At 41.5% G+C, this 19,228-nt stretch overlaps 1 protein-coding gene and 1 long non-coding RNA gene across 2 annotated transcripts in view; one reads left to right on the plus strand and one right to left on the minus strand.

Annotated features, from left to right (window-relative positions):
• The first annotated feature begins 1,041 nt into the window (after positions 1–1,041).
• The window catches only part of CDK15 (cyclin dependent kinase 15), a 48,300-nt gene continuing 30,113 nt past the window's right edge, over positions 1,042–19,228 (plus strand). Inside the window, exons 1-10 of the mRNA XM_035137365.2 lie at positions 1,042–1,313; positions 1,754–1,891; positions 3,067–3,164; positions 4,919–4,998; positions 7,081–7,175; positions 9,206–9,268; positions 10,215–10,338; positions 12,772–12,892; positions 14,533–14,626; positions 18,743–18,806. Coding sequence (XP_034993256.2) covers positions 1,068–1,313; positions 1,754–1,891; positions 3,067–3,164; positions 4,919–4,998; positions 7,081–7,175; positions 9,206–9,268; positions 10,215–10,338; positions 12,772–12,892; positions 14,533–14,626; positions 18,743–18,806 — 1,123 coding nt within the window. The 5' untranslated portion in view covers positions 1,042–1,067. The remainder of the gene's footprint in view (positions 1,314–1,753; positions 1,892–3,066; positions 3,165–4,918; positions 4,999–7,080; positions 7,176–9,205; positions 9,269–10,214; positions 10,339–12,771; positions 12,893–14,532; positions 14,627–18,742; positions 18,807–19,228) is intronic.
• Positions 3,106–19,228, minus strand: part of LOC118096098 (uncharacterized) — a 124,163-nt gene continuing 108,040 nt past the window's right edge. Inside the window, exons 2-3 of the long non-coding RNA XR_004693868.2 lie at positions 7,611–7,807; positions 3,106–3,212 (exon numbers count right to left, since the gene is read on the minus strand). This is a non-coding gene — a long non-coding RNA (uncharacterized LOC118096098). The remainder of the gene's footprint in view (positions 3,213–7,610; positions 7,808–19,228) is intronic.

Raw genomic sequence — 19,228 nt, forward strand, 5'->3', positions numbered from 1 at the left:
AACCCACAGCGCCACCTGTGTCATATTGTGTATTGCACTTAAAACATTTTATTTGCAGCTGTATAGCTGAGTCCTGGGTTGGGGACTTCTAGGTGTAACCACAGACCCTAAAGCCACATTCCCAGTCCACTAATGCTGTACAGTTTCTTCTTCCTTTTCCAATTTACAGTTCAATTCTCCACATTTCTGCATCAGTTTCCTTTTTTTAAAAAAAGCTTTGTGAAAATTCATCAGCATTTCAGTATGAGTCTCTCCTAAAATACACATTTTTGTGTGAAATTCTACCCAATATACACATTGCTGTAAAATGGTTTTTCCCCAATTAAAAAGTGCATTATGTGTTAGTTTCAAAAATATATGCATTTTTATGCACACTTCACCCAAGTATATGCATTTTTGTACACATTGCTTGGCCAGAGAACTGCACTGCAGCATTTGAAAGACTATTGATTTCAAAGAATGGCTTTGTTTCAGTTCATGTATTCTTTTGGAAAGTATGAATTAGGTAGATTTGCCTTTAAATGCAAACGACATCTAATGTAAGTACCTCTACTATCCCTAGAAGAGAAGAGCCTTGGCAGACCAGGTACTTCAGCCTTGGCAGACCACGGACTTCAGTCACATGGCAGAGAATTCAGGTCGCTCTGTCAAAATTGGTTTGGAAGGCTTGCACAGCATAGCCCCAAAAGAATAGTCTCTTTATGACATAGCTGCCAAGTTATCCCTTTTTTAAAGGGATTTTCCCTTATGCTGAATAGGCTTCCTCGCGAGAAAAGGGAAAACTTGGCAGCTATGCTTTATGATCATGCAAGTAACAGGAAAATGCACTGGAAAATGTGAGACAACACTTGCTTTGACGTGTTGTCTAACCTAACAAACACAAACGCTTAATGAATAGCTGGTGTTGTTTAATTTTGTTGCAAACAGATCAATAATAAGTAGATCACCTGGAAATTACCTGAGCATGCTCACTTTCAGAAGCCATGTTTATTAAATCAAGAGAGCTGCACAAAGAATGAATTTGACATACTGGGTGGTAGGTGGGAGAAAAAAAGGTTTCTGAAGTCATGAGACCAAGTGTGGCCGAGACCTTATGCAAGTCATATGAACATTCATGCCTTTCCAAGCTCTGGCAAACTGAAGGGGGAACGGATAACAAGAGAAAGGAAGATCAAACCATCGGAAGACAGGAGAACATGGGAGAGGTACTATGCGGAAATACTTTCAAGTCTAATTGCACATGTTGCCATGAAGAGATAGAAGACTCATCACAAGACACTATTCAGCCTAATGGAGCAGAGTGTGTTTTGAAGGTAAGTGGTATTCCAGCTAGGCTTTGGAGTTACATATGTGGGAGAAGGGAAAGGGGTCATATTTTCCATGGAAATCTCTGGAGTAGAGTCTCAGGGTACACCCATTAAAATTAATTGATCCAAGTTTATTTATTTCACATCTTTTGAATACCATCTGTTTATATATAAAAATCCCTCAAAGTGCTTAGGGTTAGTAATTATTTTTAATGGCTCTGCTCTGAGTAGGACTCTCATCAGCAATAATCCTATGTAGCTGTGTTGAGAAGAAGGAAGATGATGCAAATTCATTGGCTCAACTAATACGGTCAGCTTACGTGCATTCTACTCAACACAACCACGTATGCACACAGCACCAGTGTAAGAAAGTGTGAAGAAATGAAAGATATGGGCAAGAATATGTATATTTGGGTGCCTTATCTCTTGCCTTTTTGCCCTGCCAGTCGAGAGAGCCAAACAAGGTGGATTCAACGCAGCCACAGTGGTTCCAGACACTTCCGGTACAAAAAGTTGGAAGAAGACGGCAACGCCGTCTCAGTGATCCTTCCCAGGAGCTGGATTTTGCTGCGAGGTTCCAGTGGGTAAGCTTGCACTGCATAAAGTGATTAATAAAAGGCATTTTTTGTCATGTATGCGTTTTAATGTGGGTGGCGCTGTGGGTTAAACCACAGAGCCTAGGGCTTGACGATCAGAAGGTTGGTGGTTCGAATCCCCGCTACGGGATGAGCTCCCGTTGCTCAGTCCCTGCTCCTGCCAACCTAGCAGTTCAAAAGCATGTCAAAGTGCAAGTAGATAAATAGGTACCACTCCGGTGGGAAGGTAAACGACATTTTCGTGCGCTGCTCTGGTTCGCCAGAAGCAGCTTAGTTATGCTGGACACATGACCCGGAAGCTGTACGCCGGCTCCCTCGGCCAATAACGTGAGATGAGCGCCGCAACCCCAGAGTTGTCCACGCAACTGGACCTAATGGTCAGGGGGTCCCTTTACCCTTTACCTTTATGCTTTTAAATATGCAGTCCAACCCATTGTAAATAAATGTAGTTACAGGTAGGTAGCCGTGTTGGTCTGACGTAGTCAAAACAAAACAAAACAAAAATCCTTCCAGCAGCACCTTAGAGACCAACTAAGTTTGTCATTGGTGTGAGACAAACTTAGTGACGAACTTAGTTGGTCTCTAGGATGCTGCTGGAAGGAATTTTTTTATTTTAAATAAATGTAATCGGTGAGCCAATGGTGATCACAGAATGATAGAAATGTAGAGTTGGAAGGGACACCCAAGGGTCATCCAGTCCAACCCCCTGCAATGCAGGAATCTCAGCTAAAGCATCCATGACAGAGGGCCATCCAACCTCTGCTTAAAAACCTCCAAGAAAGGAGAGCCCACAACCTCCCGAGGGAGACCATTCGATTGTCTTAACAGCTCTTACTGTCACTTGTTGGTGACATGCAAGTCAGACTGTGTGCTTTCCAGGCTATCTTGAATCCCATCACCTCTCTTTTTGGAAACAAATAGCTGTGGATTGTTCAACATCATGTAATCAGCTGAAGATCAGCTGCTTATCCAGTTTCTCTGATGAATAATTATGGGTAACTTCAAAAGCGTGTTCACTTCAATACCATACCAAATTAATCCAGTAATAAGTATCATCCGTTTTTCATTCATTGACAATAAGCCTGTGTTTCTGCTGGGTTTGAAACTCGTTTGTTAAATCTAGTACTGAATTCAGGCTTTCTCTGTCCTCACCCTCATCTAAGCAAAGAAGAGGTCTCCCGTTTGGAAATGCTTCATCCTACCTGAATCTGGAGAAGCTGAGTGGGAGTTCTCATTCCACAGTATACAAAGGAATCAGCAGGTGAGTGATTTACAAGGGAGGCCTTGGGTACTCTTGCATTAGTTGGACCTATAATGATTAAAATGTATCAGATTAATTGAGCACAATCAACTTAAGTATCACATGATAGATGAAGTACTACAAGAAACTTTCCAGAATGCAAATAAAATGTTTGCAGAGGAAATGAAAAGTCTGATGTTTGTCCGTCTGTTCTAGGCTATAAAAAGGGTTGCTTTAAATACAGTAGTCATACTGAAGATAAGTGATTTTGGGTCTAATTTTAGGCATTTGTAAACATTTGTAAAATGTTTTCTGAATGTTTATATTGTTTTTGTAATTTTTTAAAAAGTTTTCTTACACAATTATCTGAATATGATGCGTACAGCAAAGTTTGCCTGACCTGGATCAGATGACATGTTTCACCTGCGGACACAGGGAGGGAAGATTTGTTTCTGAGTTGAAGGTGGCACATAGACAAAGGTGTACCAGCTGGGCCATCAGGGCAGGGCTTTGGATCAAAAGCCTACACACACACACACACACACACACACACACAATTTCATGGCATGTATTTTGAATTAAGGGAAGTAATGCTCATGACCATATGGAGAACTCTCACCCTCTACAAATAAGACGGTTAAGTTCAGGCTCTAACATTACCTAACTGAATCACTGTTTAACTCCACTGCTTCCCTGCTGGAAAACTGTGGCTGTACGGTATGTTATTAAAGCACATATAAATGTAATGGCAACCATTAAAAGTAGTATGTGGGTACTGTTTTCATGTGTCTGTAAAAATACATGTCATATACAGTGGTACCTCTACTTACAAATAACTCTACTTACAAATTTTTCTACTTACAAATGGAGCTCCGTCCGCCATCTTGGATGCGGTTTAGATAGGATTTTTTTCTACTTACGAATTTTTAGATAGGGTTGCTTCGACTTACGAATTTTTTCTCCCAATGCATTCCTATGGGATTCGACTTACAAATTTTTTCGACTTACAAATGTGTGTTCGGAACGCATTAAATTCGTAAGTAGAGGTACCACTGTAATACTATATGACCACAATGTGGAGAACAGGGGAAAGTTTTTTATCCTGTTCTGTATTCTCAAAACTCGCAGAACCTTGGGTTGCGGGAGAAGTTTGATTCAATTCACATATAAAGATGAACCAACCTAAATCACACTTTCTGAAATAATACATGAACCCAAATGCAGCCGTCCTTCAAAATGTGCACTTTCGATGCATCTATCAGTAGAAGTAGCTTGCAAAAATGGATAATATTAAACAAAACTGCTTTGCAGAAAAAATGTGTATGTTAGAAGAAATTTGCACTACAATGTTGTTGAGTTTTCATGACTTCTTTTCCAATAATATTTGGAAACTGGTGTGAGAAATGTGGACCTCCTGCAAAACTCTACAAAACAGTAAAACAACTTTTAATTTATGGCAACACAACAGCATCATATTTCCCCGACACAGTAGTCATTGATTGCTCTTTTTCTTTTCTCTTTCTATTATTTTAAATTTTATTCATTGTTTTTTTGGTTACAGGTATACCAAATGCACCGTTCTCTTTATGTAAAAAATTTTTTTAAAGAATTTACGCACGAGTATGTAATGCACAATTTGCTTCTTCAGTGGTACTAAATCAGTTGACTGAACTAAACCAGTGGCTGAACTAGGTTGAAGCAGTTTTGTGTGTGCCTTAAGTTGTGGATCCAGTTGTTATGTATGGGGTTTCATCAGTTGTGCTCTGTCCCTTTAGGATATATGGACAGCTAGTAGCTTTGAAAGTCATCAGCCTGAAGACTGAGGAAGGAGTCCCTTGTACAACCATAAGAGAAGGTAAGATATTCAAAGTGAACGCCATCTCAGGCAGCAGGGCTCAGTTCCTGTATCTGCTTTCTGTACCAGGGCCGAGCCCTGCAATATAGGAAGTAATACAAGTGCGTCTACATATGGTAAATGCAAAGTACCAGTTCCTTGCCTCCAGACTATCTCATCTAGCAGGGCCAGGCTGAGAGTGTTCTCCTGCCACCATTGTTTTCGTTGATCTTGTACTGGGCAAAATGTCCACAGTTTTCTTGGTGTCTCTGATTTTATGCATTAGATTAAGATTTTAATTATTGCCTTCAGGCCTTCAGATGCTCTCACTGATATAACATCCAAAAGCAGCTTGTTTAATTTTCCATTAAGGCTGTTGCTTTAGTCTGCCTCTGAGTCCCAGTGGAAACATGTTATTTTCCCCTGCTAAGGGGTAGATAAACAATTAAATGCCAGCCTCTAGAAAGAGCAAGGCCTGCAGAAAGAATTTCTCATGATGCTTCTATATTTTGTTCTTTCCCCCGCTCAGCTCTGCATTTCCTAATAGGGGTGAGCAAAACAAATTGATCAAGATTGACAGGTAGATCCCCGGGGGGCTTTAACAGTAGTCACAACTGAAAAGGATTTTCTTTTCTTTTTCCAAATGTAGTTACTGTGATTTAAAAACTTTGTGGGGAGGGAAAAAGGACTTACAATGGATTTTTTGTGAAATGTGGAAGAGGTTAATTTGAAGTTCTGAACATATATTTCTGTCTGAGCATATACTAAGAGGCACTCAGTTTCTTATTTCTAGGTATATGACACCTAATCACTGTTTTGCACCTGTCTCCATTTGTAGATCTTGGGGTGCTAGTGAAAAAGCAAGGTGTAGAGATCCTACAAGTAGTCTGAAGTCTGCCCACCCCTGTCCTAACTCATCCTGAATGAAATTGTACATTGGGGTAATTGAACGGGACAATGAAAAAGACTAGATTTTGTCCAGCTAAGTCAGTATTTCCCAAACTTAGGTTTCCAGCTGTTTTGGACCACAACTCCCATCATCCCTTGCTAGCAAGACCAGTGTTCAGGGATGATGGGAGTTGTAGTCCAAAAACAGCTGGAGACCCAAGTTTGGGAATCACTGAGCTAAGTCCTACTCAGAACAGAGGCAGTGCAATCAACAGACTTTTAAGTCACGATGACTAACAATTTCATTGCTTTTAGTGGCTCTACCTTGAGTATGACTTAGGTATGTTCACATTAGCGGCTTTGAACACTGTGTTTCGTGACAATTTTGTACAGAGTTATTCACAACAGAGAGGGGGCAGGGATGTCTTCACCCGATATACATGACCTTTATGGTTTCTGTCATCTGTGCTTGCACGAGGACTGTCACATTACCTATCTGTCACATATGCTCCCATTATGTCTTACTCTCATGGAAATGAAATGTGTCTGAGAAAAAAACCCACATTTGTCAAGAAACTACAGGACCGATACGGATTGTGACTGACATTGTGCGAGTGAGGCTTCAAAAATTACCGCATTTACTCAAATGTAATGCGCACCTTTATTGGCCAAATTACATCGCAAAAATTAGGGTGCGCATTGGATTTGATGGCACATTTGCATTCGCCAGCAAAAGCTTTCTGGGTTTCAAGGTTTTGAAAATTGAGGTGAGCATTAGATTTGATGGCGCATTAGATTCGCATAAATATGGTAGGAGTGGGAATGCGCTAGATGTGGAGTAAGCAGTACTATGAACATATCCATAAAACCCTAAATTAGCAGGAGAGGGTAGTGTTCTTTTATGCCAGCATCTGGGGCTTTGGCCTGTGCTATCATTGAGAGAGACCAATATCTAGGCTGTTTTGGCATCTTGATTCACCTCTAATGAGAAAAGCATGGTGGGAAAGGTTCCTAATTTTAACTGTTCTATCGCTTCTGAGGCATTCCTCCTGTTTAAGAAGACAAATCGGGACCAGCTCCTGCTCAAAATTCCAGGTGTGGAAATGATGGGCAGTTGAATTTGACAAGGCAGCCTTGCCTTGCTTTCTGTGCTGTTAAATTGTTTCCCTCTCTCGCAGACAGCAGGCTGACCCCTATTTATGTGTCCTTCCTTAGCATCTCTCCTCAAGGGCTTGAAGCATGCCAATATTGTGCTCCTTCATGACATCATCCAGACCAAAGAGACTCTGACATTAGTCTTCGAGTATTTGGTGAGTTGATTTTCTCCGGTTTATTTAGGGCTTGTGAGCTTTCTCATGAGCTGGTAAACAAACGCTGGGTCCTCTTTTTTTTTTTTTGGCAGTGCTACAAAGCGTTTTATAGCAATGCGTAAGAGTCCATCATGGTGATATATGTTTCATGCTTGCGTTTCCTAATTGCCTTTGAGAGCTATCTTCTCAGATCCCTAACTTCTCTTAAGCAACAGCTGCATTTTTAAAACATGCTTCATTTGCAGAAAAGCTGGTAGGAACTGATTATTCTTGCAACTGCCATGACAACAGACTCGTAAAACCACTGGATTGTTCGTTCACAAGCACACTTGCAAAAACCTCTCCCTCCCTCACCATTTGAGTAATGATCCTTGTAAAAGCAACACAACCAGAGAAATAATGTGGTCAAGCTGAGGTATATGTAAATTCTCCTACCTTTTGTGTGCAATCTGCTGGTGATACTCTGGCAAACCTTTTGCGGGATTAAATCAGGTATGGCGCGGGGACTCTTCAGATGTTGTTAGCTAATTCCTCTCTTCAGTCCCAATTAGCAAGGCCAATAGTCAAGGATGATGAGAATTGTTGTCCAGCAGCATATGCAATGCCACAGGTTTCCCATTCTTGCATTGATCCTACAAAAGGAAGTGCAACCTCCATTAAGAACAGGCCAAACAAACGGCGAGACTTTTATATGCCCAAAGATGGAAAAACTCATCATTACCAAGAGTGGAGGAATGCTTGTTAAAATTAATGGACATAGCTGAGGTGGCGAAATTGACATGCCTAATCAGAGAAAAGTCATTGTTAATTTTGACTAAGGATTGGAAAGTCTCATAGACTTTTTGCATGAAAAAGAAAAAGAAATGATGACATTTGGGTTTGAGGATTGAAGATGATGATCAATAGAAAGTGGCTTTATTAGGTGTTATACTGGAGTGGATGACATGAGTAATGCTTATACAGTATGTAGCAGTCAGACAAAGAATCGGAAGTTCTTTAGTTCTTAACTTTCTCCCTCTCTTGATTCTGGATTGTTTTATTGATGTTTTACTACCGGTATGCTGTAAACCGCTTTGAGATTTTTATTTTAAAATGTAAAGCGGTATAAAAATGAAAATAATAATAGTAATAATAAATCTTTTCCTCTCCCGTTTTCTCTATATCTTTCTCTTTCTTTTCACCTTTCTCCTCTTTCCTTTCTCATTTTTGCCTTTAAATTAACATTTTAGTTTGGACAAAAAAAGGATATTTGATAATAATCTTTGTGTTTTTACTTATAAACCCTAATAAAAATGTATTTAAAGAAGAAGAAGAACAGGTCAAACAACACCTCCACAGCCAGAAGGGCCACCTACCAGCAGCCTCCATAGTGTCTGGATTCTGCCTCAATTTCTTAGCTCTCATCTTAATATTCTACTGACTCCAGGCATAGCTTTTAATTATCAAAATTGCAGAAGGCAGAGAAGGGAAATGTTCCTTCCCCTGCTGAGATCCTGTAGAAATATCTCATCTGAAGCTAATAATTGTACTGGGAGGACACAACACATCCCTCGTGCACACATACACTTGTTCAGAGGAGGGATTATCCTCAGCACCTCAGGAGGGGAGGAAAGGGTTAAATGACCCCTCCCTGGTTGTTCTCATTCCGCCGCTCTCTAGCAGATGCCATTTGCCCTTTTAAAAGCCTCCTGTATCATGAAAGTATTGCAGCCCATGTTAATGTACTTTATATATCGTGATATCTTGCTCGCATGGTTGACACACTTTTAAATGGCTGTGTGTTGAAAGTAAAGATGGATTCAGATCAATGGCATGCTCTTTCGGCTCAGCATAGTACAAGGAACTGGCATAGATTGGTGTAGTATTTGTGTGTCCCCAAGGCACACACAATGTCTTACTAGTTTCATCAACAAGGGGCTGGCGGGAGGCTTGTGCAAAGCACCCAACATGTGGTTGCATGGATTTTGCAGAAAGTCTCCAAGAAAATTGGGTTAACTGCCCTCAATTCCATTTCCTGTCTATTTATTTAGCACACAGACTTGGCACAGTACATGTCCCAGCATCCTGGGGGGCTTCATCTGTATAATGTTAAGGTAAGTTCTTGAAGAAAAATGTGCTTTTCTTAAGTGTGCAACAGTGCAATCCTATGCATGTCTACTCAGAAGTAAGTCCCATTCGGTTCAATAGGAGGCGCTGCCAGGCGAGTAGACATGGGATTATAGCCTAAAGATCATATGCCAAGAGCAGCTTTGGCTATTGGATAGATTGTTTCACTGAACTGAGGAGGTTTGGGACTCTGCTACACAGGTCAATTACATTATAACATTAAAAATGTGACACCAGATGGTGCTGTAGAGCAGCAATCTGAAGTCAATGGTACCATTGCATTGTGGCTATATATATATTTTCATAGCGTTTTTTAATATCTATGTAGATCCAGCCTTGGTTCAAATCTCTCGTTGGTTAGTTAACTGGCTATATATTTATTTTACAGTTTCTGTCCTGCTTCTAGACATGGGTGCTCAAAAATTATCAGCTGCAATAAAAAGAGGGTATCTGAAGAAGTGTGCATGCACACGAAAGCTCATATCAATGACAAACTTAGTTGGTCTCTGAGGTGCTACTGGAAGGATTTTCTTTATTTTTTATTTTGCTTCGACTACGTCAGACCCACACGGCTACTTACCTGTAACTAGGTTTTTTTCTTCCCAAAGTAATCAGTTCCATTCATACATAAACACAAGTCTGTCTCTTTCAGCTGCACCTATCTTGCAGAGGTCTTGCAATAAGTGAGATCTTGAAATGATTATTTTTGAAGCTGTAGACAGGTATGTCCATTGGTGCCAAATGTAAATAATTTGATTTGCTCTGAAGCAAAGCACCCCATAATAGTCTCGGCCTCGGCCTGTGCTGTCGATTATAAGTAGCTTTCAAGGGTGTTATGTATTTGCTTACTTTTCTATCAAGGGTTTATTCTTTTGCTTGTAATGCAGCAGTAAAACTGATCAGTCATTAACCAGTCCTGTTTCTGTCTGCCAGCTCTTTATGTTCCAACTTCTGCGAGCCTTGGCTTTCATACATGATCACCGCATCCTTCACCGTGACCTGAAACCTCAGAACCTGCTCCTCAATTGCCTTGGAGAGCTTAAGCTAGCTGATTTTGGTAAGCCATCATAGTCAGACTGCTGGACAATAGCCAGACCTTCTGGCAAAGGCCAGCTTTCCCATCTTTATGAATCGCAAACTGACAGATTTGTTTTTGCTTTCACTGATCTTTTGGAGGAGCACATTGCTGTACCATCCCTCTCCTCCGTATAACATAAAATAAACAAAGGATTTAGAAAATATGCCTGGATGAAACCAGTTAACGTCAAATGAGAATTCTCTCCAGCTCCACAGGGAATGCATACCTGCCAACATTTGATAATTAAAAGTAAGGGGCAGAGATCCACAGCTCATTGGCAGGGCATATTGTACAACTGTCAGCATTGCATTCAATACTAAGGTTAAAAATTGCCTTTTTGTATGTATGGAAAAGCCCTCGGTGAAAACAGTTGACTTTAACTCACACAGACATGACACATCTTGTGTGCGTGTTCTTGCAATTGCTTGTTTCATTTATTGTGATTATTTATTTCATTGGCATCTGTTTGGCTGCATTTCCATAGCTGGCCTTGTATCTTGGGTTTCCATCTTTGAGTATGTTTCTGGAGAGGGCATTAATGTAAAATCTACACTTGTAGGAAAGTAGCATATAATAAATGTAATAGATTTAGCTCCCTAACTAATAAGTTAAATGAGTCTGCTTCCCCATCACAGAAGCCTTTGGGCTCTTTGTACTGCTGTGGCAATTATGTACACTTTAAGGCCCCTTCATGTAATGTCCTTGTCTATGAAAACGGCTCAGAGACATCCCGAATATTCAAACTGAACCATAACATTCGGCACTGGTAATGAACCAATTAAGTGGCAGCACTAGAAAATAATCTAGTTTAATGCCCATGAAGCTACTGGGGGAAATTATCTTAAATCCAAGTGTTTTGACTTAAACTTAATTGAGGTGGGGTTGGCTGCTCACTTTATATTGACACTACGGTAGTTGAGAGTACCCACTGCTGCCCAGGAATTTGTAGAATCCAAAAAACCCAGCTTACCTTCCAAGTCCCGGACTGCAGAATCCGGGACCGGCAGCCGTGTAACACCGGAAGTTGCGTCGACGCAACTTCCGGTGTCGCTCCGCCCATCTATGGGCACCAAAAATGGCTGTCGCCGACACCGGAAGTCGCGCCTATGCACTTCCGGACATGCGTAGATGTGACTTTTGAAGCTGGCGGCGGCCATTTTTGGTGCCCATAGAAGGGCAAATCGGAAAGAAAGAAATGGCCGCTGGCAGGAGAAAATAACGGAGAAAAACGGGAGACGAAGTGATACGGGGGACCACCGGGAAAAGGTAAGTAAAAACGGGGGTTTCCCAGGGAAAACGGGGTACTTGGCAGCTATGACCCAGTGATTTTTAAAAAGATGTTGTAATTTGTAAGCTTGGACCCATTGCATCAAAAAACTGGCATGAAGTCACACCAAAGTCTTGTTTGGGTTCGCCATTTTAATTCAAAGTGGCTCCTTGTATCCAAACGTTGATGAAGGCTGCCGGCCCCATTTTGGGAACCCTTTGGCGATGATATCTCAAGAGGCGGCTGAATGCCTAGTGATCAAACAGACAAACTACTTTCTTTCCAAAATACACAGTAGATGAGTTTGCAACAGTGTTGACATTGGGTCAAGAAGTGTAAGATACTGGGAGTTTAGATATTTGGGCCTCTAGGTTATTCAGAAACTGAGGAGCCACCAAAAAGTGGCTGTGTGTTCAAGGCCTTGAATGCCTATCTATACTAGACACTCATTTGAGATCATTCACATAAAAAAGATGTGAAATAATAGTAATGGGTTGATGTTGCAGTTAATTATAAAGGATAACTTCATAAAGGCTAAAATCCTAATCCTGTCTACGTATTAAGAAGTAACAAAGTTTTGTTGTTTTTTAATTTACTGGGGCTTATCTCCAGGTAGGATGCAGGAGAAATTTGATTCCATTTGCATTTTAAGGTGAACTTACCTAATTTTCACTTTCAGAAAAAATTGTGTGAACCGAAACAGTCATCCTTCAAAATTCACATTTCTCTGAATTTCGCAATGCAATTCTCCCACCAAGTGACGTCCATAAAAATGCATATACTGGGGTAAAGTGTGCATTAAATGTATATATGAGTGAAAATAACACACAGAGATGCATTGCATTAGGGAACATCACACTATTAAATGTGTATATTAGGCAGAATTACATGGGAAAATATTAGAAGTTAGTACTAAACTGCTGATGAATGATTTTTCAAAAATTCTGCAAGCTGATGTGGAACTGAATTTGAAGCTTGAATACAGTAATTAGAAACTGAGAGAAACCAAAATTGACAGCATTGCATATCGCTTAGGATTGCAGCCTAACCTTGATAGAAATGGCCATATATTTATGCTATAGAGAGTGGATTGCAATGATAATTTAATGCATTATAATGCAATTAAATAACTTGTTTCTTGGCAGGTCTTGCTCGTGCCAAGTCCCTTCCCAGTCAAACATACTCCGCTGAAGTGGTGACATTGGGGTACCGACCCCCTGATGTGCTGTTAGGAGCCACTGACTATTCTGCTGATGTGGATATCTGGTGAGAGATGCTATAAAACACGTTGAGCATAACATTCTTCCCCTTTCAAGCATATAAAGAACGTTGGCAGTATGCAATAAGAGCCCTTTTTGAGACCATCATTATAAATCACCTGAACTACATAAAAATTTAATTTGCAAACATAATACAGTAAAAGGAAGAACTTTCCTTGACTTTCAAAGCTGACACACAAGTGGGGTGTGTGGAACCTAGATCCCTACCCCCAAGCCAACTGATATCACCAATTTCTAGACTTGAATTGGACTTGAGCCCCTATCAGAGTAGATATGGAGATTCTTCCCTCTTTCTTACTGAGATAGGTCCAGAAGAACATAGAAGGAGAAGTGAGATATTTTACCATGCCCTTGTGTTCATGGTGAGGAGCACCACACAAGCCAATACTCACTCAATCTCAGCATGGTAAATGCACACCTGAGAGTATGCGAAGAGGGGTTTTTTTTATCTCTCTTCAACTAATATACAAACTAATCAAGTCCCTTTAGCAATGGCAGCGGGAGGGCTAGACATTAGGTCCACTTCAAGGCAATCACACATATGTCCGATCCACATTAGCATTTTATTTCTGAATTATTTTTGACATTGCTGCTGCTTTTCTGCTTGTGAGGCAAAGAGAGAAACAAACGTAACATACTTGAAACAGCGCGGATGATCACTTCTGCTCATGATTAGTTCCTGTCCATTTTAGTTAGAGACCTGTCAGTGCTATTTTTCTAGGGAAAGAGGTGCCGGAACTCACCATTAACACCTTGTTCTCTTATAATGGCAATGGGTCCACCTGAGAGGTGCCAGAAACTGAGTTTCGGCAAGTTCTGGCTGAAAAAAAGCCATGAGACCTGTACAGTAATTATTATCTGTAATTTGTATTGTATTGTATTATTTCATTTCATTTCATTTTTACCCCACCCATCTGGTCAGGTTGCTCCCGCAGCTCTGGGCAGCTTCCAACACATATAAAAACATAATAAAACATCAAACATTAAAAACTCCCAATACAGGCCTGCCTTCAGGTGTCTTCTAAAAGTTGTATAGCTATTTATCTCCTTGGTCTCTGGTGGCAGTTCATTTCCTGCATTATGCTGGCTGAGTGGGAGCCATTGCAGAGTAGCTCCTGCCCAGGTCACCACTGTAACGTGATACGGCCGGGGGCATATGGGAGAAACCTGTACCGCAGCCTCGGCCAGTGCCATCCCAAAAACTGGGATGCGTGAAGGAGGTGCCATTTTCTGTACTGACATCAACCCCCCTCCCTATTCCCGGAGGCTGCTCATATAGTTGCATTGCACCTGTCTCCCTCCTGCCCACCCCCATGGCCAATATAGCAGCTTTGGAGAAGTGATTCTGATTAGGAGCACAATGTGGCGCGTGTGTTGGGAGCAGGGAAGAGCAGGGCATCCCACTGCTGAAACCCTATTTAGCCACTGTTTTTAATTGGGAGAACCATTGACTGTCCAAATCAGGCCAGGGGAAACACCTTCCTCCTTTGAATAGAAAATGTAACTGAGGATGTAGTGCATGTGGTTTCCTTCCACCTAGATCTGGACTTAGGCATATTTATCTGTGTATTTAACATCCGCAGTGTGAGGCTGAGTGAGTGAAGAGAATATATTCCTTTTCTCCAGGGGTGCAGGCTGCATATTTGCTGAGATGCTTCAGGGTCAGCCTCTGTTTCCAGGGGTTTGCAACACCTTTGAACAGTTGGAGAAGATCTGGGTGGTAAGTATAATGATACACCTGGGAAACTGAAACAAAGATCATTAGCATCTCAAAAGGGTCAGCTTCTATCCGTCTGTCTATCTAGTCCCAATGATGGATGCAACAGAAAAGGGCAATTTGATTGAAAGTCTCACTCACTCCCAGTGTGTTAAGTTTGGGGTTGTATCCAATAGGCTGGTCTATATTTGGCAATTTCCCCACAAACACTAAGATAAATCAAAGTGACTTCCCTTTGATGCCTCTCTTGTCTCATCAAAAATTTAAAACCAATTAAACGGATAGCAGGTTGAAGGAGGCACACAAAAGTGGAGTTGCTGCACTTTCTGCTCCCTCTTGTTAAACTCTTGTATTTCTTTGTGTCATGTAAAACAACATTCTCTTGTGTGTGTGTGTGTGTGTGTGTGTGTGTGCGTTTGGGTTTTTGGGGGGGAGAGTATCCAAAGCTGCACCCCTATGTTGGGAATAGGAGCTGTTAGCTAGGGATGATGGGAGTTGTAGTCCCAAAACACCTGGAGGGCCGAGTTTGCCTATGCCTGGTGTACCGTCATCTATCTTTTATTTTTATTTTACTTTTTTGCTGCTTGTAGCAGCCATCTTGTGCTGGCAACCAAGGCACTTTAAGGAGTATCAGCTCCTCTCTTATTTTGACCAAAAAACACTACTGGGTGGGAGTGAGAATCTGGGCCAGTTGTTCTATGACATCCAAAATCCTGTCAGCTTGAAGCAATTTTGTTTGTGTGTGTGTGTGTGTGTGTGTGTGTGTGCCTTTTCTCCATTTTACTTCCTTTTGGAAAAACATGAGGCCCTATTGCTGAGTGGTTAAGGGCAACAAGTTAGCCATGGATGCCATCGATCCAAGGCCAGCCCTGTTCCTTCCCCAACATGCACACAAAAGGCCCTGTTTGGGCCCTACTACAGTCAGAAAACCACTGGTGGATCCTTCACCTTGCATAATAAGTGCTATCCTGCCACTAGGACTGTATCTGCACTGCTGCCAATCATTTTAATCAGCCGTTAGCCAGATTCAGGTCTGCAGACCCGCCAAATGTCCGGTCCCTATTTTCTAGGGACAGTCCCGGATTTACAGAAGCCAGCCTGGTTTTTGGTTTGATCCCTGGATGTCCTGCTTTTCCTTAGGATGTCCCTGTTTTCATTGGAGAAATATTGGAGGGTATGCAATTATGTAACCCCCAAGCTAAGGAGATAAGTAACTACAGTATACTGCACAACCTTTAGAAGACATCTGAAGCTAGCCCTGTATAGGGAAGTTTTAAAATGTTTAATGTTTTATTATGTTTTTATGTATGTTGGAAGCTTTCCAAAGTGGCTGGGGCAACCCAGTCAGATAGGCGGGGTGATGATGATGATGATGATGATGGAATAGGACGTTCCTATTCTTATCAGAGAAATGTTGGAAGGTATGGATTTATACTCTAACACTGCCTTGCATTATTAATTTTTTGTCATGTTGTAAACAACCTCCAAAGGCATATCCATCTTATTAATGTCTAATTAATGTTCATATTCTAATTAATGTCCATGTCAAAGTGGTTGACACTTAATACCTTATTAGCAGTGTATAAACTATTAAGCTTTAACTGTAGATACTTTTTTGGGGGAATGTATTCCTCAAAGAGGCTTGCAGCAGAGTGCAATAAACTATGATTAAAACATCATAGATAACACTGCAATCCATTAAGTACTAACAAAAATGTGGGGGTTGGGGTTGGGGGGTGTCTCAAACTGGCTACAGCACCAATAAAACAAAAACCTGACCACTCTTTTAGAAAGGCCCTGGTGGCGGATGGCCAACTAATTGTGATAGGGGGAAATTTATATAAGGCAGAGTCTAAAGAGATACATTTCCCATATCTCTGGGATTTAGTGTCTGGGTTTGGTAAGCAACAAATGTGAACCTCTTGCTTCTCATATCTATTGTTCCATTATGGTTCCGTGGGAGCCGACTGAAACTAAATCCTTCGAAGACAGAGGTCCTTTGGCTGGGTCGGGATGGCATGGGGATGAGGGACCAACTCCCTTCTCTTGCGGGGGCCCAATTAGTGCCACTGCCTTCCGTTAAGAGTTTAGGTGTAATCCTTGACGCCTCCCTTTCTATGGTGACATTTCCCACCTTCGCTGCATTAAGCAGTTGGTTCCTTACCTTTCCCGCCCCGATCTGGCCACAGTGATCCATGCAACGGTCACCTCCAGGCTGGACTACTGTAACTCGCTCTACACGGGGCTGCCCTTGAAGCTGTCCCAGAAACTCCAGCGGGTGCAGAATGCTGCAGCGAGGCTCCTCACGGGGTCCCTGCCATAGGAACATATTCAGCCAGTGCTTTTCCAGCTGCACTGGCTCCCAGTGGAGTACAGGGTCAGATTTAAGGTGCTGGTTTTGACCTTTAAATCCCTTTACGGGCTAGGACCCTCGTACTTACGGGACCGTCTCTCTCGGTATGTCCCGTAGAGGACCTTAAGGTCCATAAATAGTAACACCTTAGAGGTCCCGGGCCCGAAGGAAATCAGATTAGCCTCAACTAGAACCAGGGCCTTCTCAACACTGGCCCCGACCTGGTAGAACACTCTGTCTCCTGAGACCAGGGCCCTGCAGGACCTGATTTCTTTCCGCAGGGTCTGTAAGACAGAGTTGTTCTGCCTGGCATTTGGCCTGGAGCCAACCTGATCCCCTCCCCCCATTTCCCCTTTCTTTTCTCCTTTTGTATGAGGATGCATTTTTAATTTTTTAATTTTTAATTTAAATTTAAATGTATTTAGTCTTGTTGTTGAATTGTATTTTAACTAGTTGTTTTATATTTGGTGTTAGCCGCTCTGAGCCCGGCCTTGGCTGGGGAGGGCAGGGTATAAATAAAAATTTATCATCATCATCATCATCATTATCATATCATTATCGGCTTGGCATTAAAATAAAATCCCTATAATCTGAATAAAACCTCTTCCCTCTCAGCCCTTGTATTGATTGTACTTTACTAGAAGGAAGAGCCAATGGAAGAAACAGGAAAACAGCTGGCACAAGCATATTCATTCTTTACTTCCAAATAATTAAAATTGTTCTTGTCAATTGATACCCTGAATACAGTGGACTGGTTTAAATTTGCTGATAGGGAGCAAGAACCACCTCTTTTTGTTTGTTTTTCTCCCCCAAACTCCAAATTTCCAAAGAGTCAACACTCAAAAGAAACTGATAGAATAAATATTAATTTCTAAAAATCCTTCGCATTTCTAAGCGAACTCTTCGAAGTATTGATCTGAATCACAAGTTTTGAATCAGTTTGAGCTTTGCTTGTGAATTTGTTCAAGTTTGGAACCACAAATTAGCCACAAAAGGGAAGGGAGAAATCTAAACATTTGGGGGTTTTTTTTGGTGAACTTGAAATTTCAAAAGATACCAGGCCAAAAGAGAAAGTGTGATAGGATGAATATTCATTTCATTATCAGCATTTTCCGATGCTTTTAAAACAGAGCTATGTAGCTGCTCCAATTGCAAAGACAAATAAGGATTCGGAAGCATCGCTCCATCAGCCAGTAACAAAAAGCTTGCTTTGGTGGGGAGGACGTATCACATTTTCATTGGCACAGATTTGTTTGCTTGCGGGCAGAATCCTAAGGTGGACTCAGACCACCTCATCAAGATACAGCGTACTTGAGGCCCAGAATGTCTTTGAATTGTGCCCCGATGGTTTTTTTTTTTAACACCTGTCAGAAGATTCGTTTGCTATCTATTCCTTTTCATCTTAAAGCAGCAGGGATCCCCATAGCAGCTTCTGAATGCCTATCATTTGGGGGAGCTACTACCATCAGGAGTCACTCATCAATGCAATCCTGGTCTCCAGGGGAGCACCTTGGGTGTAATAGAAAAAAAAGACTGTACCATGATCCTGAGTGCCGCTGATATATTTGAAATGGCACCTGCCTTTGCAGTCGCTAAAGCACATTTGTATTCCTGGCTACACCCTGGTAAGAAAACCTTGCTGGGCCCCTTTTTCCAGGAGCAAACCCGAGACTAGAATCTAGTCTGCATACATGTATTTGGAAAAGACATCGGGTGTGTGTGTTGAGTTGCTGTTTTGTTTTTGGCTTGTCTCTTGCTTTATGCAGGTACTGGAAGTCCCAACCGAAGGAACGTGGCCAGGGGTTTCCAAGCTTCCCCTTTATAAGCCAGGTATGATCTCTCTTCAGGTGGCAAATATCCCACAAATGCTATTTGAAGCTGCTTTCCATATGAGCAAAATCCATGGTTGCATCCTGAAGGTAGCAACACTTTTAAGAGCTTTTGGCTCATCCATAAAACAGTTCAGTGTTAAACAAGAAGCAGAGAAAGACTGAATACTATGACTGATGAATAACTCTATGGAAGGTATAGGCTATTCCTGGCTATTCCTGTTGGTTGCCCTCTCTTTTCTGTAATAATAATAATAATAATAATAATAATAATAATAATAATAGTACCCCGCCCATCTGACTGGGCTGCCCCAGCCACTGTGGGCAGCTTCCAGCATACCCTACATTATTTGCTTTCTCTCTTAGGCTCCTGGTTTCCTCTGCCCCTCTACTTGAACATGTATTTTACTCTCTTTTTTCTGC

The sequence above is a fragment of the Zootoca vivipara genome, chromosome 1 (assembly GCF_963506605.1).
Source record: "Zootoca vivipara chromosome 1, rZooViv1.1, whole genome shotgun sequence".
NCBI classification, from domain to species: Eukaryota; Metazoa; Chordata; class Lepidosauria; order Squamata; family Lacertidae; genus Zootoca; species Zootoca vivipara.